We start from the raw sequence: 22,803 nt of genomic DNA on the forward strand, positions 1-22,803 counted from the left end.
AAATGTAAAAGTTCTCTCAAACTCTTAAGGTAATCAAATAAACTTCAGAAACCAAGGAGATGCATCACATAATAATGAAATGAACTTTTGTACATTGTAACCTTTGCTATTTAGGAATTTATCTAATTTGCTTTTGTAAATTTGCAAACAATCCACCCATTCACTGCATATTCCTACAACTTGTTCCAAAGATCAGTGACCCTTGGTGAATGAAAAAAAATCCACACTTACGTAACTTTAATGCAATTTTGTTGAATTTTCTCTGACATTTCCCAATTTTAGTAAATATTAGAAGCAGTTCAAAAGGGGAGGGGTGTAGTTACTAAATTGGTACCTGTTGCCTAATGATGAAAGACTAGACAGACTAATTTTATATCTGCTGTTACAGCATGAGAAATGTAAAAGACAACAATGTATGAGATCTGAGATCTCAAGGATGCTCCTTGTGGGAGATAAAGTGAAACCCTTTCAAAATATTACGGGTCATTTGTATTATTTCTTAAAGAATGATAGAAGCAGAGTCTAAATCTTTTATAGAAATCTTGATTGATTCACCATAATAAAGGGGATTAGGGGGATGAAAGACTGTTGGGATAGGTGAGTGTGATGCTGAGATACTAATCAGATCAACCATCATGTAACTTAAAGACTGAGCACTCTAAAAGGCTCGAGTTACCAACTCCAGCTCTTAATTTGCATGTCAGCCACAATTCTATTTCATTAAAAATAGGAATACAATACAATTAAATCCTCCGCTTTTGAGTAAAAGAACCCAATTCAAATTCGTTAAGGTAACCAGAGTCTTCAAGATGGTGATCTATTTTTATTACACTTTACATCACCCACCGTAAACAAATCAAAACTATATGGTTTACTCTAGATGTGAGATAAAGTATCAAAGTTTGCCATGTATTAAAGTATTAAAGTTCCTTAACAAAATGTGCAAATGGCATTAGATATAGAATACAGGTTAATGGCAAAACAATGGTGATACAATAATAAAATATATCCAAGTCAGATGCTGTACAACTTGAAGCAAGCTCACAGATATGATGTTCTTACAACATCCTGTGGATGCCACAAGAAAGATAATACTGTAGTTAAATTTGATAAATTCCATTAATTGTTCATTCTGTAGGAAAAGGACATTTCTAATGGAGATGCTGAAGAATCAAGCCAGGTGACCAAATAAACATGTCCTGGGTGACATCAAGCATTCTTGTTATTTTGGTTGTATGTCTTTGGCTTGGCTTCGCGGACGAAGATTTATGGAGGGGGTAAAAAGTCCACGTCAGCTGCAGGCTCGTTTGTGGCTGACCAGTCCGATGCGGGACAGGCAGACACGATTGCAGCGGTTGCAAGGGAAAATTGGTTGGTTGGGGTTGGGTGTTGGGTTTTTCCTCCTTTGCCTTTTGTCAGTGAGGTGGGCTCTGCGGTCTTCTTCAAAGGAGGCTGCTGCCCGCCAAACTGTGAGGCGCCAAGATGCACGGTTTGAGGCGTTATCAGCCCACTGGCGGTGGTCAATGTGGCAGGCACCAAGAGATTTCTTTAGGCAGTCCTTGTACCTTTTCTTTGGTGCACCTCTGTCACGGTGGCCAGTGGAGAGCTCGCCATATAATACGATCTTGGGAAGGCGATGGTCCTCCATTCTGGAGACGTGACCCATCCAGCGCAGCTGGATCTTCAGCAGCGTGGACTCGATGCTGTCGACCTCTGCCATCTCGAGTACCTCGACGTTAGGGGTGTGAGCGCTCCAATGGATGTTGAGGATGGAGCGGAGACAACGCTGGTGGAAGCGTTCTAGGAGCCGTAGGTGGTGCCGGTAGAGGACCCATGATTCGGAGCCGAACAGGAGTGTGGGTATGACAACGGCTCTGTATACGCTTATCTTTGTGAGGTTTTTCAGTTGGTTGTTTTTCCAGACTCTTTTGTGTAGTCTTCCAAAGGCGCTATTTGCCTTGGCGAGTCTGTTGTCTATCTCATTGTCGATCCTTGCATCTGATGAAATGGTGCAGCCGAGATAGGTAAACTGGTTGACCGTTTTGAGTTTTGTGTGCCCGATGGAGATGTGGGGGGGCTGGTAGTCATGGTGGGGAGCTGGCTGATGGAGGACCTCAGTTTTCTTCAGGCTGACTTCCAGGCCAAACATTTTGGCAGTTTCCGCAAAGCAGGACGTCCTGCTGCTTTGGTTGTATGTACTAGTTGAATATATCTCTGCAATTCTCTGTTTACTATTTCAGATAGCAGTCCTCCACACAAACCTCATTTCCAAACCTCCAACTCAAAATTGACAAGAATGGTCACGACTTTGCTATCATATTTGTCATCAAGATGAATTTTACTCCTCATTCACATCATTAAGCCGGCTAAATTACAACCACATGACATAACCTAATACTCTCCCTGCATTAAATCATCTGTTAATAAAACTTCTATTCAGATCCATTTTCTTGAGTTGAGTAACAAATTCCTCAGTAGTTTCTTATGCTCCATTCTCCAAGCTCATCACAACTGTTGCATGCATTTTTTCCTCACATCAATTTCCATTTCCTATCATTTCTGCCTTTGCTGACATTCATTTCTTCCTAGTTAAGCCAGACCACAATTTTAAAGTTCTTGCTTTTGATCTTCTGCATCTCGACAATCCTTTCAATCTCCATCCTTCTGTCATTAGTCGTCACGTCACAGGCTGCCAAAGCTCCAGTACTCGAAGTCCATCTATAACCACCTGTTTCTATTTCTCTTTGCTCCTTCAAGCTTCCTAATATAGTTTACCATAAACCTTTCTTCAATAAAACTCCTTTGAAGAATATTTTTTAGATTAAAAAGATGACACACAAGTAGAAGTTGCTGCTATCTGCTAGTAAGGGTAGCTTCATTATCACAAATGTACTGAATTGACTGGAATTATCAGAAAACAAGTCCAATCTTGAATTTATGATGGAGGCAGGATCATATCACAAGTTTATAATGCAAGGCATAAAAATGTTCAAAACCATATTTAAATGGCATAAATAACTAGAAACCCTTTATTGTTGCAATAGAAATGTCACCAGAAAAAACGGATTTACAAGAAACTAAAAATGAGCCAGGCAGAAGTCTTGAAGTAACTATGTTATTCAGTATTAAGATGTAGATATCTGAAAAGGGTGGTTGCAAGATATTTAATGCTAACTTACAATAATGGAACTGAGAGTCTTATAAGGCAAGATTAATGAAGCTAAAATTTTTGGTTGGCGCAATGCCTTTACAGCACCATCAATCAGGATCAGACCAGGGTTTGAAGCCTACGGAGTTTGTACGTTCTTGCTGTGTCTGTGTAGGTTTTCTCTGAGGGCTCCAGTTTCCTCCCACTGTTCAAAAACATACTGGGGGGTACAAGTTAATGGGGTGTAAATTGAGCAGCATGGACTCGTAGGCCAAAATGGTCTGTTGCCATGGTATATATCTAAAATTTAAATTTAGACTTTTCTCTTTGGAGTGATAAAGGATGATAGGTAACAGAGTTATGAAAAACTCTACAAGATTAGAGGCATAGATAGGGTGGACAACTAACACCCTTTTCCTGGGTAAGTGTTCAAGATGAGGGGAGTTTAAAAGTTTAAGGGAGATGCCAGGCTTAAATTTTTTTTTTTAAAATACAAGAGTAGTGGGGTGCCTGTAATGCTTTGCCAAGGGTGGTGGTGGAGGCTGGTACAATAGGGACATTTAAAGACTTAGACAGACAGATGGATGCAAGAAAAATAGAGGATTATATGCAAGATAGGGAAGATTTAATTAGTTGAATAGGTTTATAGAGGTTGGCACAACATCATGGGCTAAAGGGCATGTACTATGTTGTAATGTTCTATGAATAGTTTAACTAAGATAGAAAATCAAAGCTGAGGGGGAAAACAAGAAGTAAAACACAAAAATCTGTAAATTTGTAACACAGGAATTGGGTTTAATTTAAAGAGATGCCATCTCATAATATGCTAAAAAGCTCCTTCAAAGCTTTGATTGTATAATTGTACGTACCTTGATGGCCTGTCATCTGTGGGATTGTATTCTCCATCATCTGGTGTTCCATCTTCATACAAAGTACTTGCTATTACAAGACGAAATTTGTCACCTGTAAAACAAAAGCTTTCAGTGATCAGCACAATAAAATTAAGACTTAAAGTCCTTCCCTAGTGAACAAAAGACTCATATAAAAACATAAATTCAAAACATGCATTTTGATTTGTATTTTGTCTACAATGGACTGAATTTGTAATTATTTCTTTGATCAAACAAGGTATCTCTCCAATTTGAATCCAAATAAACTAACCACACCATATTCAATGCAGTAAAAATGGAAGATTTTATTACATCCATGTTATCAATAATCAAAGTTTATAATCAATAATCAAATAATCAATAATCAGCTTAATTCAAATGAACACAATTCATAAACTGAAATACTTTCACGTGTCATTTTGAAATAAATAATTCTGAACTGCAGCAAATAGAACACTAATGATATCTCATGTAACCTTGGTTTCATGGATGTCATTTTTTTGTTAGATTATACAGCACGGTAAACAGGCCATTTCGGCCCACAAGTCTGCGCAGCCCAATTTACAACCCCATTAACCTACACCCCCAGTACGTTTCAAATGGTGGGAGGAAACCAGAGCCCCTGGGGAAAACCCACGCAGACATGGGGAGACCGTATAAGCCACTTACAGACAGCATGGGATTCAAACCCCGGTCCTGATAACTGGCGCTGCAAAGGCTTTGCACTAACCATTACGTCAACCGTGCCATAAGTAAAAGTTAGTTTTTCAAATTTAAAATGATAATTACAGTGGCTTACCAAGTTCAACAGGGTAAATCTGAATGTTTACATCAAGTATCAGATCCATTTTAAAGGATTCACTCTCACAGTGTAGGCGAGAAACTGTAAAGACAACAATAATCTTATTATCTGCCAAAAATGTGTAAATATTGCATTCAATTGTCATCTTGTCAACAATCTGTAACTAATTTCACAATTTACAAAGTACAGCTACAGTTTCTGAAAATTCATCGGAGCAACATAGAAATGAGCAGTACATTTATAATTAACATACTAGATGAGGTCAGGTCATTTGACTTTGGTTGATAAACCAAGGCAGAATTAACATAGTGAATTGTCAGAACCTGGGGAGTATCACAGAACATTTCCACAAATGTGCCGACACAGATAGATAGGGTGATTAAAAAACGTGTTTAGTGCACTTGCCTCATTGGTCAGGGCAGAGTACAAGAACAAGGATGTCATGTTACAATTGTACAGGATGTTGGTGAGACTGGAGTATTGTGCGCAGTTTGGACACCCAGCTTTGGAAAGATTGTTAAACTGAAAAGGGGTGCAGAAAGGATTCACAATTGCCAGGACTGGTAGGCTTGAAAATAAAGAGAGACTGGATGGATTCCAGAGATTTTTTTCCTTGCAATATAGGAGCAGGTTATAAAATCACTAGGAGCATAGATAAGGTAAACAGCCATGGCCTTCACCACCCCTCCCCCATCTTCCCCTGCAACCCAAAATGCTTAGATTAAAAGTGATGGTTAAGATTTAAAAGGACACCTTCTTCACATAGAGGATAGTATATGGAACAAGCTGCCAGAGAAACTGGTAGGAACAGGGACAATTGGAATAATCAAAAGATATTTAGATAAGGTTTGATGATAATGAGCTTACTGTTAAATACATAATAAAATGCACATGTGCACCAAATTTCTTATTTTCTGCAGCTAAACAGGTAATTCATTCAAAAAAGGCTATAATAGCATATATAATTTGAATTAAGATGATAAATAGAAAAGATATTTGAGAGAATATGAGCAAAACACAGGCATGGTCAAGTTTGGGCCAAAAGGCTTAGTTCTTTTCTGTCAACTTCTGTGGCTCTAGTATATTCTGCAGTATTTAAAAATAGGCATTTCAGCTACTCTTTACAAAGCCACCTCCCCTCCCCATTTCTGCTTCACCAAACAGATCACATCTCATCTCTTACCAAACATTCCCTCATAACACACACTTCATTTAACATCTAAAGTTCAGAGGCATCAATTTCAAGCAAATTCTTTATTCATGGGACAAAGGTGCCTGAAAAATTACCAGCACTTCTTCATTTCTAATTTATGTTAAGAAATTGTGGCAAGCCTCCTCAGTAAAATTAGTTATGGTGCAATTGAGACATTTAAGACATTGGCAGCAAATCGCCCAGCCTTATATTTACACCTGCAGTCACAATATGTATGTGATTAATCCAGTTATGAAAGATTCAATAGCATTAAGTGAGAAGTTATACATTTTGGTATAATGCAGCGATTTTACTCTAACTGGAAGTAGGTTTAGAATTTTACTTAGGTTTAAAGGCCATAAAACTTAGTTTGGTTATGCTGCAAAAAAAAACCCTGTAATAAACCTAATCCTAGATCTTAATCCCACAACTAAGTATTGTTCTATGGAGTACTGCTTCCATGTTGTATTAAAATTGGGATTTTTGAGAAAGGGAAGTTGATGCATTGATGGAATAACTGCTATTCTGGTATAAAAAAGGAGTAGTTCAAGAATTGATAGTAGGGTGAGAGAGTTGTGAACTCAGCCAGTACCATATTGGGTGGGCATTAAGTCAGATTTTCAGATTGAGATTTCAGATTTATTATCAGAGTGCGAACATGACATCTCATCAACCATGAGATTCTTTTTCCTGTGGTTGAGGCAGAATGATACTTATTGGTAATAAGTCATCACTCCATTAAGAAGCGCTGACTAAAGGGAGCAGCCTCTGTCATCATGGATCCTCACCACCCAGGCCATGCCCTCTCCTCATTGCGACCATCAGAAAGGAAGTACAGGAGCCACCCAATGATATAAAAGTTTCATCCCCTCCACCATCAGATTTTTGATTGGACAATGAACCACTAACATTATTTCACCTTTTCTCTTCTTTTGCACTAATTTATTAATAGTGTATTTACAGAAATGTAATTTAAAGCAAATTTTGCACGTGTAATGCAAAATAATGCTGCTGCAAAACACTGAGTATCAAACATGTTCATGACAATAAATTCTGATTTTTCTGATTCTGAAATGATGATTTAAAAAAAGAAAGTAAAAATTTTGAAAAATTACATGTTAAATCAAAAGGGAGCAAGAGGTGTTTGATTAGATGATATCATATAAAGGGAAGGAGCTGGCAATAGGTGAGTTTTGAGAGTAGAGATTGGACAATACAACTCCGATTATCCAAATTGGATTCTCCGAAATCTTCATTTATCTGAATTTTTTTCCCCAGAACCAAACTGACCTCACAGGTTGAAAAAAAAATTCATTTAACATGAAATTAGAACGATTGTCCTCGTTTCAGGAAACTCCCTCCCTTCTCTGTTTCCATTTCTTCTTTACCTTCCCATATTGAATTTTTTCTCGAACTCCCCCTCTCACACTGCACACCACTGTCTCCCAGCCCTAGGCAGTCGAAAGAATCCCATGTCCCGAGAGGCCTCCCGGGCAGGAGCAGGACTTCGGGCTCAGTGGTCTTCCTTCCCTGACACATTGGACACCGACTCTGAATCCTCCCCTCGGCCTACGTCCCCGGTGTGCCTGTGCAGTAGGCCTGGAGAAGGATTCGAAGTCAGAACTCAGGTGACTGGGGAGACAGGAGCCCGCCAACTCGCCACTGAGTGTTCACCGGCCCGGGAAACCTCCCCAGGGATCAGCAGTGGGTTCGTGTAGGGCACACATGTCAAACTCTGGCCCGCGGGCCAAATTTGGCCCGCGATATAATTATATTTGACCCGCAAGATCATTTCAAAAATGTATTAGAGGTGGCCCGCAGGCCGCCGCGCCAGTATAGCACATGCACAGTAATACAACAAATCCCAGAATGCATTGGCGTCAGCCTGCTAATCACCCCCACCTCCTCTGTTTATGTTGCAGGGTCTCACAGTGGACTCTGGTTTTGGGGCCTGGCCGGTGTCAGGGGAAGCCAAGGCCGCTTCCCAGCGCCCAGAACCGGAGGCCTCGGGCCTGACCTCGCCAGGACCGTTGCCCACTCCCCCTCCCTGCCGCAGGCCGATCCGCGACTCACGGTGACGGGGCCGCTGATCCACCGAGATGCCGCCCTGCAGCGAGAGCCGATGCCCCCGCACTGTCGTCGTCCAACCCGATCGCCCGCAAACCCCGCCCTCCCGCACACAGGCCTGAGTAAGGATTATGAACTTTAATCTCAGGATAAAACGATCTTCCAATAGTTTCATGTCACAGTGATCAATATATTCCTAGTTAAAAATGGTCCTGCACCTGGATACAAGCTCATTAGGCATAAAACTTGAAAAGTGTGTCAATCAAAGGATATCTGTACCAATGGAAAAAGGGCATGGCAAATAACCCTGCTAGAGTTCATGCCCACAATCAGTCACCCATTGGATTGTTTCAGGAATCATGTTATTCTACATTGTCAATAGCCCTCAGATTTTACTATTCGACAGCACACTAGCAACATTTGACAAATCCTCTATAGAGAAATATTATTGATTGAATATTTTATTTCTCATTTGTTAATGCTTCTGGAAAGAGTTTATCCAAAACTATTATTAAACATTGATTTTAATAAGAAAAAGTTTACCATTACATATGTTGAAAGAAGAGAAAACATGCAGATGTTGTTGAAAATTTTCAATAAATATTTAGTTCGGCCCTCGACTTAGTCCAAGTTTTTAATTTTGGCCCTCCGTGAAATTGAGTTTGACACCCCTGGTGTAGGGGATCAGCAGCAGCAGTTGGGAGGTCTTGGTGATCAGTGGTGGCATGACATCACATACAACCCTCAGATTCTTTTATCCAGAATATCTACTTATTGGTCATTTTTTTTTTAAAAAGTACTCTAGAAAAGGTAAACAAGAAGGAAGTTCAAACAAACTGTGCAATACAGAAAATAGATATTCACCAACAAATAATGTCTTTAAAGGTGTCTCTGACTGAGTTTATCATTCAGGACTCTTTCCTGAAGCTGGTGGTGGCACCTGTTCCTCTTTCCCGATGCCAGTGACAAGGACAGAGCCATGTCCTGGCATGGCCTTTTGCAGGGAATTCTGCTCATGCCAGGCAGTGATGCAGCTACTGGAAATATTCACTAGGTCGAGGAGCACTGGCAAGAAAACCCCGTGAGAAGACCGCACAGGAGGGTAAACGGGAAGGACTCTCAGTCGATTGCTGGAGAATGACCCGAGAGGACAAGGCTGCCGATCGCATGTAGAGTTCCCCAGGGGCCTCGGGTATTCGGAACTAGAGCTGGGGAGGGTGGGGGAGGAGGGGGGTGGGGGGGAAGGGGGGGAAGGGGGGTGGGGGGGTGGGGGAGAGGGGGGGAAGGGGGGTGGGGGGGTGGGGGAGAGGGGGGGTGTGGGGGTGGGGGGGAAGGGGGGTGGGGGGAAGGGGGGTGGGGGGGAAGGGGGGGTGGGGGAGAGGGGGGGGTGGGGGGTGGGGGAGAGGGGGGGTGGGGGGGAAGGGGGGGTGGGGGGGAAGGGGGGGTGGGGGGGAAGGGGTGGGGGGGAAGGGGGGTGGGGGCTGGAGCCCAAGTTCACCGCTCGAGCAGCCAGCAAGCTGGGAGATGAGAGGAGGGAGGAGCATCAGAGGAGGTGGCAGATTCCCAGGAGTTTCCTTCTTGGTCAGGGCGCTGGACGAGCGGTGCCTCTGCGTCTCTTTCCAGGCCAACACGTTTAAATCCCTGATGGCCGCACGGAAATACTGGTGGAGCCACATGAGCCGTCTGACCAATCGAGCATTAAACATTGGGGCAGATTGAAAGGGAAGCGAGGAAACTGCTCTCCGAGGCTGATTCAATAAAGCAGACGCGCCTTTCCTTACCTCTGTCGAACTTTATTCCTTCCGGGTCAATATCTTTCACATCAAAAATATCCTCAAACAAAATCCCCGCCATCCTTTCCCAGGCCAAGCCAAAATGAACTTTAAAACAACCAGCTCCGACTCAACAGGCCCAGCTTCCAGTTCCCATCGATTTCTCAGAGGACCTGGCAGAAGCAGCGTGTCTCCAGACGGCGACGTCGTCTAATCACCTGACTGGCGCCCCGCCATCTTTCATCAAGGCACGACTGTGCTGCGAACTCCTTGGCTGAAGGCTGTCGAGATTGGAGATGACCAGCTGCGGTTTGTAGTTTTGGAAATTCACTGGGTTTCCGATGGTTTGGAATAGAAATTCGTTCGATGACAATGCATAGTTTGAGCAAAATATGCTGCTTTAAACTGCTTTTAAAAAGTCAAGCAATCATCCAATAGTTTTTTATTATATAAGCTTCTAACCAGTCCTGGAGTTTTCCCTGTGCATGTCAAATTGTGCGAATCTCATGTAACATGACTGAGTGCCATCATAAATAATCTGCATACTTTCATTATTGGACTGTAAATGTGGGGCATGAAGATGAACGTTGGTGAAGGTGAGAATTCCTTCAGTAGAGGGGATGCAACTGTCCATAACGAATAGGACCTGCCAGGGAGGGGGGGAAAGTGAAACTGCTCAAAAAAATTTTAAAAACACAAAATACTGAGTCAGCCAGCAACATCTGTGGAGAAAAAAACCCCTGGAGAATACTTCAGGGTGACAACCTTTCATCAGAAAGAGGAAAAGAGTGTTTACAGTGGGGCTGAGGGGCCCCCAGCTTGTCTCCCAGAATTGCTGCCACAGTTCTTGCACACGTCCTGAACCTAGACTGGCTGCAAGGCGAGTGGGAGTGTTGTGCAGAGCCACACACCCTGGAATGAGCTGAGAGAAATCAAAGCTGGAGCATTGACTCTTGTCAAAAATCGCAGGTTTAACCATCTTAAAATGTTTTTATGGGTTGAGTATTTTTAACTGATTTAAATACTTAAAACCTATAGAAATAGTTAAAAACGTTGAAGTCAGTCGATATTTTAAAATCATTTACTTTCCTCGAAAGCTGCCAATTCGCAACCAGTTCTCATTGAAATTTAAGGTGTTACCAGGTTACATCAGATCAGGCCCAACATTGTCCTGTGTGTCAAGTACTCTAGAATGGGTGGATTTTAGTAATCCATCTGGAAAGAATATCCAATCATCCTGAAATCAGACTTGTTTGTTTAATCACGCTCACATAGGATTACTAAAATTTCAGTGGCTGAACGTCAAAGGTTTTGCTTAGAATTTCCACCTCCAACTAACAAGATTTGCCTCAATATATTTTATTTATTATTTCTTGCATTTTTATTTGTAAAAATATTGGGATAGAAAAAATGAGATAATATGCAGTTTCCCAAAACAATATAACACATTATTATCCTTGTTAATGTAGTGTCTTAATTTTCAAACCATGTATTCACACTATTACATCATTCCTAATTAATCGATGCTTGTGGAAAATCAATGACATCAAAATGTTGGTCACAAGCATTCTGAGTATTGTCTGGTCAGAATTCTTTTATTTGGAAGGCCAGGGAAATAAGAAAATCAGTCACAGGAATACATTCCACCACTATTACAGCTTCAAATACTTGGGGAGCATCATCTCGAGTGATGGGTCTTTGAACAAAGAAATTGACTCCAGGATCAGAAAGGCCAGCCAGGCCCCGGGGAGGCTCAATCAACACAACGTCCACATCTCTACAAAGCTGAAAGTCTACAGTGCTGTGGTCATCCCTTCTCTCCTATATGGATGTGAGACCTGGACTCTGTACCGATGTCACATCAAACACTAGAGAAATTCCACATGCACGCCCTTTGTTCCATTCTTTGGCAAGAGCACGTCTCCAACCTGGAGGTCTTGGGTCACGTGAAGTCCATCATCGTTGAATTCCTGACCATCAGAGGCCAGATGCGGTGGGTGGGTCATGTCATCAGAATGGACGACCACCATATGCCTCGCCAGCCACTCTATGGTGAACTGAAGCCGAGAAGGAGACCTCAAGGTCATCCACACAAGCGCTGTATAGATACTGCGAAGGAACCCCTACACTACTGTGACATCCTGTCGAGAGAACTAGAGGCTCCGGCTGCGGACAGATCCCATTGGCAAGCCCTGTGCCTTGAAACTTACAGCAGTTTTGAAGACAGGCGCTGCCGAAGACCGATGGAAAACTGAAGGGTGTCACAAAACAGCAGCCAGTTATTACAAAAACAGATTTCCAGTGCCCCCATTGTGCTAGGCTCTGCGCTTCCAGACTGGGACTACAAAGTCACCTTTGACCACAGATTAACTGCACAATGTGTCTTCAAACCGAAGGACTGCCAATCATAACAAAGAATATGTATACATGTGAAAGAGCAATTTAGTTGTTAACTATGATTTTACCTTTTTATTTGAAATAAATCAAGAAATATCTGGATGTGGCTGGCCTAAGGAACCATTAAAAATATTATGTGCTCCATTTTCATTTTAGTGGGAGTATCCCTTTAAGAGCTAACAAGTCAAGCTTCAAGCTTGGAGATGACTGTGGCTGACAGCAGACTGGGACAATGCGTACTCAAATTCACTACTTCTGAAGAGAGAGGAAGTGGCCGCAGAAAACACAGGTGGAGAGACGATGTGACCAACATGTTAAAGAAACAGCACCCAGTTTGATTGGAAGCATTTTAAGGAAGCCTCTCTTGGAGAAGCATCTCTTTGAAGGGATGCTCCAACAATATCCTTTCAAAACACCACAGTGATATTTTTAACTAATCTTGGAACCATCCCCACACCTCTCTTCTCACTGTTCCTATCACACCTGTAACTGTGGTACCTCAGATCCTTGAGCTGCCAGTCCTGGTCCTCCTTCAACCACATTTTGTTATCATGATGAGGGCCATATTGGGTATATATTTGTCCTCATTGTCAATTTGCTTGTACATGGCTACCCATTAGATCCATTCCATTCTAGATCCACAGATGAATCAGGTGACTGCCAGGGTGGAGGCTCAGGGAATGGGCTTCACCTGCACTTTGCACAGCAATACTGAGAGCTCCCCACATCTGTTGACAGGTTCTTCCCTGTTATTGAAAGGGAGTGTCACTTTCACAGTCGCAATTTCTGACGGACCTTTGTTATAAGTTCTGACTAATTTTTCTGACACAATTTGGTACTCTCAACCAGATCCCCAGAATCGTCAAGTTCTCAGAATGATACAGCCTCAAGCAGACACCACCAATCACCTCCTTAACCTTTGAACTACAAAGTTGCCTCCCAGCACCAGGATACACAGACTGGAGAGGTGACCATCATTCCACGACCCTCTCCCCACCCCCAACTATATGGACAAACTGTACGGCCACCATTGCATCTACCTCCAATAGTTCAGAGATGGAGCCACAGTCTTGCATGAAAGTCACATCTGCCTTGATCTTAGCAAGGTCTTGCAGGGTGTTGACAGATTGCATCATGCCTTTCACACAGTGCACATTTCATAATGCAATTTTAATCTCCATTATAATGTTCGAGTTCTATGTTAGGATGATAAGAGATCTGAGCCGAAATAGATTCAGCCCATCAAGTATGCCTGCCATTCACAAAACTTACTGTCCATTGTCAAACAGCCTGAGTCCTCATGCCCACTAGCTTTGGTTTATTGGGATCAGGTACAGAGTGATGTCCCCAGGTGGTGGACTCCCGAGAAGCTAAGCTTTTTCCCAGGATGAAAGTGTCAAAAAAGACATAACTTCAAGGTAAGAATGTGAAATTTCAAGGGAGACTTATGAACAAAATTAATTACACATGATGGAATGCTCTGCTGGGGAAACGGTGGATGAAAAGGATCATGAAAAATTTCAACATTTTAGAAAATATGTACAGAAAATCTTTGATTTTTTTTAAATAGTCCTGACTAGCTTTGTTTTTTACTCTGATTTTTTTTTTGTTCATTCCTTGTTCATCTTTTAATCATTTAGGTTTAATATTCTGTCGAATCCAAAAACTTGCTGGCAGCTTTTTACAATTTGGTACCACACTTTTTTTTTGCTACCGGTATTTTTTCTTTGCCATTGCAATAATCAATTCAGTGAATTCTGGGGAAAAAAAAACACTTTTAATGACTATATTTCAACTGATTGAATCTTAATCTGATTTTCCAATTCACCAGCTCCCTCAGTTTCCATGTCCTCACGATCAGCCTTATTTAAGTTTAAAACACTGAACTTGGGCACATTCCACTTTCCCTGAAACTGAATGTAAAATTCAATCTTAATATGATCATCAATCTTACTATACTTGTATTTATCTGAGGAATATTAACTATGTTGACCAAAAAGATAAAACAGTTCAATAATTATTCTCAGAGTTAGAACAGCATTGTCACTCCATACTGTTCTTCCTGACTGATGCACATTCCAGAAACCACGAGGTACTCATCACAATTTATACAAAAGCTCAATGTTTTTCTATGCATGATCGCACATGAAGGATAAAGCATTGTCTACTCTTCAAATGTCTTTCATCAGCTGTGAAAGGAATGTACATAGACATTTTTAATTTATCAAAACAATATCTTTATTTCATGATTGCTGGCAATATATATTTTTATTATCCATGATAAAAAGATATTCCAATATCAATAAAATGAACTCTGACATGGATATTAGATTATCCATAACACTTGCCCAATTATTATTTTTTTCACGTGACCTTGCAATGTTTTTTTTCCATTGCCTGAGCTAATAAAGAGGATTACTCGGCCCATTGGCTACACGCTGATTTTGATGTTAATCTGATGAAGTGCGGAATGAAAATCAGGCTCTTAACCATATAACCATTTACGGAGCAGAAACAGGCCATGTTCTTTGGAGAGATGGAAAATTTGAAGGATCATAATTGGATATTCCTTGTCCACTGCCTGGAAATGACCTCAAGAAGAATCTTGAATAAACTCAAGCAGCATGGAGATAATGGTATCCTAAGTCCCCTTTAAAATTTCACACTCTAACCTTAAAGTAATGTCTTTTTTGGCACTTTCATCCAGTTATGCTGCCCTTCAGATGTAAATTTGTTGCCATTAACTTCATTAGTTATGTATAAATTATCTAATCAAAGATCTAAAGTCTTTGCTATTTTTATAAACAATGCATCTCATCTGTGTTGGAAAAAATTTCTTTTAAAAGTTACTTCATCTCTAAAATGGTTGTTAGAAAACAGATAACAATACATACTGAAAATGCAGTCTGCAGTGCTTACACAAAATGAATTTGCTTTTATGAATGTTGTTCTAGGGAAAAGTAAGGTTAAAGTGATTAAAAGAGAAAATGTTGTCAAGTATATTTATATATATATATATGTATTTATGGCTTTATTGGTGAACATTTTGAATAATTTGTGCCTTACCTTTGAGTATATGGTCCTATGCCTGATATTTAAATTATCACTGTGGTGAATATGTATGTTAGTTCAAATATACAAACTTGAATGTCTGTCAGGTGCTGAAGGGTGAATAAACTTATCAAAGTATGGCAATGCTCTTCTTAACAATAATATATCCTGATTTGGAAAAGAAAGCTAAAAATTGCTCCTCACCTTTTCTAAAACTTAAATAACAGATCTGACCTTGGTCTTGACAGTTTGTATTACATTTTTAAATGAAAATGGAACATCTGTGGCTATAGCTTTTGTTGTGATAGCTATAGAATTGAATTCCAGAAAATGAAAACTGAAAATGGAATGAAAATGACAGCTCTTTAGCTTCATTGAAAATTACCATAACAATATTGGGAAGGCCAAGGCACCCTGCGTACAACAGTGGCCAATGGCATTGATGCAATCAATTATTTAATCTACATATGCTTTAAAATTTCACAAATAGTGTTGTACCGGTACAGTAACTTCAGTCTTTAACAGGACGGACACCAAACAACTGTGTGGAATGTTCAGGTCACAACAGTAAGTCAGCTTGATCAAGGAGAATGGCAAATTTTAGCAGCAGTTATACCTAACAGCAGTTATAGTGGCAAATCTTAACAGCAGTAAATGCAGCCAACATTTTATCACGTGGAACTACAAATGACTGTGACAGCCAGCTGTGAAGTTGATGATATCTCCAATATTTACTGGAGATTTTATAACATGACGATGCAAAAGGACTCCCATGTTAAAAGAAATTATGTACATAGTTCTCCTCATGGTCATGGTCAATTACAAATAATGCCCAAAAGAGAGATTATAAAAGCTCTTTAAAAAATCCTCATTGACAGTTGTAATTCAATACACTTATTGGAAGTACCTGAAATCCTTGAGTTAGTCAGTGTTTGTTTTTGATTCTTCGAATCTTTTAAGTTAATTATCAAGATAATTACTTTTATGTTTAGATTGCCTTGTACATTGTGATGAATGACTACCAATTAGAAATTTTCCAATTCCTCAGCTTGGAAAATCACTCTACACTGTTAGTTAATTATTGTAATTAGCTAAAATGATTTGCAAAGAGCCAATAGAATGATAAATATCAAAATTCATTACTAACACTAAATTAAGACACATGGCACACGATGAGCATATCTGCAGTTCACTTCAAGAAGATGTGCAGGTTGGGGATTTTGCTGTTATGTGGTGAAGAAAAAGATTAAGAAAAATACTGGAAAGATTTTATGATATTAATTTGCCTCTTATAGTAGACATATTGCAGCTATGCTGGGTATGTTTCATAGAAGATGAATTTGTATTGCATCATAGCCAAATACAAGTTGCCAAGTCTGGCACCAACTGATGTTCCTGATTATTAACAGTCATGCTTGGCAATATTTTGATTATTAATAAATGTGTGGTAAAAAATGAGAAATTATAAGGGTAGATATTCTGATCATGAATAGATAACCTTTCCCTAACACATTATGAATTTTAAATTGGCTCAAAAGTATTAAAATTAAATTGACTTTTTGATTTAATATTGTCAAGAAATGTTGAGTTTTATTACATCAATAACTCCTCTAAGTATTCTTCAATGCCTATCAAACAAATACCGGTATGCTCTTTATGTGAATCTCCCTTAATTTGTAAAGGCAATTCATCAATGCTGCTTCCTTGAAACTTTATTGGGCTCTTAGTTAACATAGCTCTCTAGATCAGCCAGTATATGATTACTCATCTCTGGGGTGTTACCCCCACCCCCCACTCACTTGTTCTCTGAAATTGCTGTAAATATTCAGGACAGTAATCAGCCTCAGCCTCTTGTGGAGAGAACAGATGAGTTCAGAGCTCAAGTGTAATCCTGACCAAGAACTGATCCCAAAAGTTGAATATCGAGAATGTACCTCCTATAGACGCTGCAAGGCCTGTTGAGTTGCTCCAGCATTCTTGAGTTTTTATGAAAAGTTCAGCCACTCTGATTCTCTCTATCTTTTCTTTGGCTTGGCTTCGCGGACAAAGATTTATGGAGGGGTATGTCCACGTCTGCTGCAGGCTCGTTGGTGACTGACAAGTCCGATGCGGGACAGGCAGGCACGGTTGCAGCAGTTGCAAGGGAAAATTGGTGGGTTGGGGTCGGGTGTTGGGTTTTTCCTCCTTTGACTTTTGTCAGTGAGGTGGGCTCTGCGGTCTTCTTCAAAGGAGGTTGCTGCCCGCCAAACTGTGAGGCGCCAAGATGCATGGTTGGAGGCGAGATCAGCCCACTGGTGGTGGTCAATGTGGCAGGCATCAAGAGATTTCTTTAAGCAGTCCTTGTACCTCTTCTTTGGTGCACCTCTCTCTCGGTGGCCAGTGGAGAGCTCGCCATAGAACACGATCTTGGGAAGGCGATGGTCCTCCATTCTGGAGACGTGACCCACTCAGCGCAGTTGGGTCTTCAGCAGCATGGATTCTCTCTATAGATGGATGTTTAATGTACTACTTCTGTTCCAGACTTTTAGAATCCAGCATGTTTTTGTTAAGACTTTGTTTGTAGAATGTAACCCAATACATTGTAATTTGAATATTTTAATGTTACTTTAAATTTGAATATTTTTCTTATCAATTATGCAGAATACTTAGCACATTACTTTTAATAAATTAATGTTTCTGTTTTCAGATGGCTTCTAATGACCACTTTAGTGTGGAGTACCCTGGGGATCCGAACCTTGGGGACTTGATTGAAATATTTAGACCAGCATATCAGCATTGGGCTCTGTACCTGGGAGATGGTTACGTTATAAATGTCACACCGTTAGGTAAGGTAAATAAAGAGAAAATCAACTTTTCGGGTTGTAAATCTTTGTACTTGTTCGAGTTTAAATTTGTAAATTTTAGAACTTATTTAAAAGTAGATGCTTATATTTTATAAAATCCTTTCTTAGTCCAAATAAATATACTTACATTCTGAACACTCAATTCAAATCCTCTTTGGCTGAGCAAAGGTCTTCTAAAATGCAGAAATGAGTAGCTAAATATAATTTTTTAAATTGCAAATACTAAAATACAAAATAAACACAGCAAATGTTAGAACGACTCAATTAAGCAGCATTTGTGAAATAGAAACATCAACAATTCAGGTTGATCATCTTTTTTCAAAATAGTGCAATTGCAGGAGTGGAGTTTAAGTTCCCAGAGAGTCACTAATCTCTTTTCCTCTAGAGATCATTTCTAAGAAAAAAAATCATCTCTAGAAGAGATCATGAACCTAAAATGTTAATCATCTTTTCTCTCCACAGTCCTACTCGAGGTGCTAAATATTTACAGTATTTTATTTTTTTTATTTCAAATGTACCCCATCTGCATTTTCATTTGTTCTGGAAATATCCAACATGCATTTAGATTACTTTGATAGCTTGGTGCTCAATGCTTTATCCTGAATCTGACTACATTCGTATCTACCATACACACACTCTTTTCAATCAATCTCATCTGTACCTATACCATCTCTATTATGTTTCTGTTTGCACAAAAATAGGGAATTGAAGTGGATTGGTAGCTACAATGACATGGGTAATATTTACATTGTTATTGTAAATTCACCTTTAAAATATGGCTATACTTTTACAATTATACAATTTAATACTTGCATTTTTCTCTCATCTTTTTCTCATACTGTTCTTTTGCAGAGGAGGGGCCTCCAACTTCATTCACTAGTGCAAAGTCTGTTTTCAGCAGGAAGGCAATAGCAAAAATGCAGCTGCTTAAAGATGTGGTTGGACAAGACCCTTTCAAAATAAATAACAAGTACGACAACAACCACATGCCTTTACCAGTAAATGAAATCATTAAGAGAGCTGAGTTTCTCATTGGACAGGAAGTGTCCTATGATTTGCTTGGGAATAACTGTGAACATTTTGTCACTTTACTTCGTTATGGTGAAGGTGTATCTGACCAGGTATGTGACTTGTATCACAAGTAGACCACAGATCGCCTTCTTTGCGCAAGGACGGGTAATCAACTTAATCACAGATGAAAAAGTTTAGAAAATTTAGATTTCCTCTCACTGATGGTTGATAATGATCATTACTGTACTCCCTATTTCAGAAAGCACAGATCAAAAGCCTTTGCCTAGATTCTTTCAAAATGATTGCTGAGTTAATATTAACAAGTCGATTAAAATAAAATCTGTAATGCAAAGACCTCACATCATTAAGTTTTTCTGTAAAACCCATTCTTTTGATTTCTGAATAACTGAAAATAAGTATTGATCATTATTTTTATAATTCAAAATCTTAAATAATTTTATTTTTTTTACTCAAGGGTTCAATAACAAGGATTTTTGTATAAATGTTCTTTTTAAATTATTATCTCATTGTTCTTTCCAAGAATAAGGCTTAACAAATAAACTAAGAAGATAAGAGTTAATAATTATTGTCCTTCAAGAAGCATATGACAAAGAATAACATTAATTATTCTATTTGACAAACTTACTTCTGGATTTACAAAAGTATCTAACTTACTATTTTTGAAAAGTAAAGCAACTGTATTCATTATGGCTTATCCACATTCCACAGTAATCAACAAATAATCTAATCAATTGTTTTTTTTTAAAGCTGCTGACCTGTTGGTTTAACCATTGTCAAATTTTCTTTTGTTTCTTTAGGCAAAAAGAGCTATCAATGCCATTTCTTTTGTAACAGCTGCGGCTAGTGCCTTCTCATTGATTGGATTATTCCAAAACAGGTCAAGGCAAAGAAATTATTGAAGGATTTGCTCTAAATGAAAATTGATAAAAATTCAAAATAAATGAATACATTTATGGTTTTAATGTCTTTTGCTTGCTCATAATTTAGCTAGTTTATACGGTATTAAATTTAATTACTTTTCATTTATTTTTTCCAAGAAAAAGATCAGACAGTCTAAATGATTTTAGAAAGCATTGAGCATTGTTTGTGATGTTAAAATAATGCAAGCCTTTTCCAATAAATTTTCAACAATAAATCCATGATAGAAATGTTAAACTTTTCAAATTCTTGGTGAATTTTACTTGTATGTTAACAAATCATAGAAAGCCTTCAATAGTGCGAAAATTTTGTACCGAAATTCGAGCACAAAGTAGGGGGGGGGGGGGTCGCATTATACACGGGAGTAAAATTCTGCCAGGTTTAACAATGTAGTCGACTGCTGCTACATTCTAGACAACTTGAAGATACAACCATTGAGAGCTCTGAGGGCAGTACGATGTTTGCTGGTGCATTTTGAACCACTCGTTATCAGTAGCCGATTACATTGACCGCAGCACGACTGGGGGAAGACGCCAGTGCGACTCGGGAGGGAGAGGGGGGAAGACGCCAGTGCGACTCGGGAGGGAGAGGGGGGAAGACGCCAGTGCGACTCGGGAGGGAGGGGGGGGGAAGACGCCAGTGCGACTCGGGAGGGAGAGGGGGGAAGACGCAAGTGCGACTCGGGAGGGAGAGGGGGGAGAGACGGCAACGTGACTAGGTTGGGGGGGGGAGAAGAGGGAGAGAAATGGCAGTGTAACTCGGAAGGGGGTCGTATTATACTCGGGGGTAAAATCTTTCCCCTCAAAAATGAGGGGGGGGGTCACATTTTACACGAAACACATTATACACAATTATGATGCAAAGTAAATAAAAAGTGGTCAAAATGCAACATAATTTCAATTTCAAGTTTGTCATATTATACCTGGTACTGCGAGGATTCTTCTGTGAGCAGTGTCACAGGTCATCTTTAACGTTCTTACAGCTTTATAAAGCACAAAATCAAGAGCAGGATGATATGAGGTTCGTTCAGGAGTCTGATGGCTGCAGGGAAAAAACGTTGTCTAAGCCTGTTGGTGTGAGATTTCACACTAAACATATTTAAGCAACATGCTTAAAAAAAAACTCCATTAAGATTGTTCAATTGCAAGAATGATCTAAGAAAATGAAAGGGATACCGAAACCGGCAGCCTTTTACCAAAGGAGAGGGACAAAAATGAATTGATTTAGTGACAGGCCATCAAATTGCGAGAATGACTAGTACGTCAAAAAGATAATTTTTTTTCTCCACAAGTTCCTCACAAAGTGACAAAAAAATTCTATGATGTGATCAACTAAGAGTGTGAGATAGAAATCAAATGTCTTACAGAAATATTTAAAGAAAGACAAGCAGATCAGAATATTTTCAAGAACTGTAAAAGCATACCGAGACTGGTAGAATGGAGAAGAGGTGGGTAGTCAATAAGTTGATATCCACCTCTAATTATTCCTAAACATATTACTTTCTTCGAATGAATTGTTGAATGTATGTAAATTAGAATGGAGTTCTTCAATGATGTTTCATTAATAAGCATTTTCTAAATATTTATATTATTTTTATTTTGCTATTACATTCATTGCCCTATATCAGAGAAAAGGAGATAAGCAAAGATTAGGAAGGGAAAACAAGCAGATAGCCGAGAAGGAAAAATGTAAGTCCTGAAGGCACGTTTCATAAGAAACAAATTCTTTGATTTTTTTTTAAAAGAGTTATTCTCATATTGCCAGCAAAATTTCTTGTGTAAATGTGACTATTGTAGAATTACATTGATTGATGAAATTAATAGCTCAATAAATAACCAGGAATAAAAATCACAAATAAGAACCAGAACATTGAAAAAGTAGTTGGCTTTGTAATTTTAAGAAAAAAAAAGATGTTTCCCCAAAAACCTGCAGTGCTATTTTAAAAACAACTAGTACAAACAGGGTAGGAACAGAAGCACCAGGTCCCAAAGAGGCCGCTGAAAGCGACTGCTACGCCACCATCTTGGGCCTTAGCTGCCAGTACATTCCTGCAGGACAGTGAAATATCACAAATTTAAGCTATCTCCAATTAAACACAACTACATAAAATGTATATGAAAAAAAGTGCCACAATACATTGATTTTCTTAGCGTTCCCCAAATTTCAACATCTGACTCCCTGTGTTCCAGTCTCCGTCCTCATCGGCTCAAAGATTGAGCATGGCGCCTACTTGGTGGGGGTTCCTGTAGCATCCAGTTTGGAGAGGCTGATGCAGGATACAGCTGTGCCGCACCTTGAGTGAGATTGTACTCAAAATAAAAACAATCTGAAGACACAATATCAATTTGAATCTTTTTCACAATGCTTTTTTTTAAAGAGTTAATGACATTTGTGCAGCACTTCTGGTTGAGATGATGTAACCACAATTAAGTTTAGGCACTTTTATTGATTGGTGCTTGATAGAAATTGAATGTAAAAAAATGCTTTGTAAATTTCTGCAAATAATTTATAATCTTGTATATAATTGGAACTTATAAATAGGGCATTTAAACTATTCCTTCGGTGCTAAGTAACATGTAAAAATTAGTGGGATGGATCATCAACTTCAATTTCTTAAGTGTTTGTTCAAGATTCAATTTATTGTCATTGAAATAAAAAAAGTGTCAAATTGCATGAAATTGCTTTAACCTG

At 39.4% G+C, this 22,803-nt stretch overlaps 2 protein-coding genes across 11 annotated transcripts in view; one reads left to right on the forward strand and one right to left on the reverse strand.

Moving 5' to 3' along the window:
* The window catches only part of polr2h (RNA polymerase II, I and III subunit H), a 28,553-nt gene extending 18,473 nt beyond the window's left edge, over nt 1-10,080 (reverse strand). For 2 of the 3 annotated variants that reach the window (XR_011344229.1, XM_069897018.1), the window contains exons 1-3: nt 9,881-10,080; nt 4,838-4,921; nt 4,018-4,111 (exon numbers count right to left, since the gene is read on the reverse strand). Coding sequence is in view for 2 of the 3 variants with exons in the window: in XM_069897018.1 (XP_069753119.1) it covers nt 4,018-4,111; nt 4,838-4,921; nt 9,881-9,953 (251 nt within the window). In the remaining variant the exon portion in view is untranslated. Of the gene's footprint in view, nt 1-4,017; nt 4,112-4,837; nt 4,922-8,642; nt 8,901-9,880 lie in introns of all 3 variants that reach the window. The other variant, XM_069897019.1, reaches the window with a different exon arrangement.
* The window catches only part of plaat1 (phospholipase A and acyltransferase 1), a 46,087-nt gene extending 25,931 nt beyond the window's left edge, over nt 1-20,156 (forward strand). Inside the window, exons 1-6 of one of the 8 annotated variants that reach the window (XM_069897010.1) lie at nt 9,198-9,291; nt 9,723-10,180; nt 12,425-12,557; nt 18,006-18,144; nt 19,015-19,283; nt 19,992-20,156. In XM_069897010.1, the coding sequence (XP_069753111.1) occupies nt 18,006-18,144; nt 19,015-19,283; nt 19,992-20,093 (510 nt within the window). In that variant the 5' untranslated portion in view covers nt 9,198-9,291; nt 9,723-10,180; nt 12,425-12,557 and the 3' untranslated portion in view covers nt 20,094-20,156. Of the gene's footprint in view, nt 1-9,175; nt 9,292-9,715; nt 10,181-10,444; nt 10,468-12,424; nt 12,558-18,005; nt 18,145-19,014; nt 19,284-19,991 lie in introns of those variants that run through there. The other 7 variants (XM_069897009.1, XM_069897013.1, XM_069897016.1 and 4 more) reach the window with 7 other exon arrangements.
* Nucleotides 20,157-22,803: the final 2,647 nt, after the last annotated feature.

The sequence above is a fragment of the Narcine bancroftii genome, chromosome 9 (assembly GCF_036971445.1).
Source record: "Narcine bancroftii isolate sNarBan1 chromosome 9, sNarBan1.hap1, whole genome shotgun sequence".
In the NCBI taxonomy this organism is placed as follows: domain Eukaryota; kingdom Metazoa; phylum Chordata; class Chondrichthyes; order Torpediniformes; family Narcinidae; genus Narcine; species Narcine bancroftii.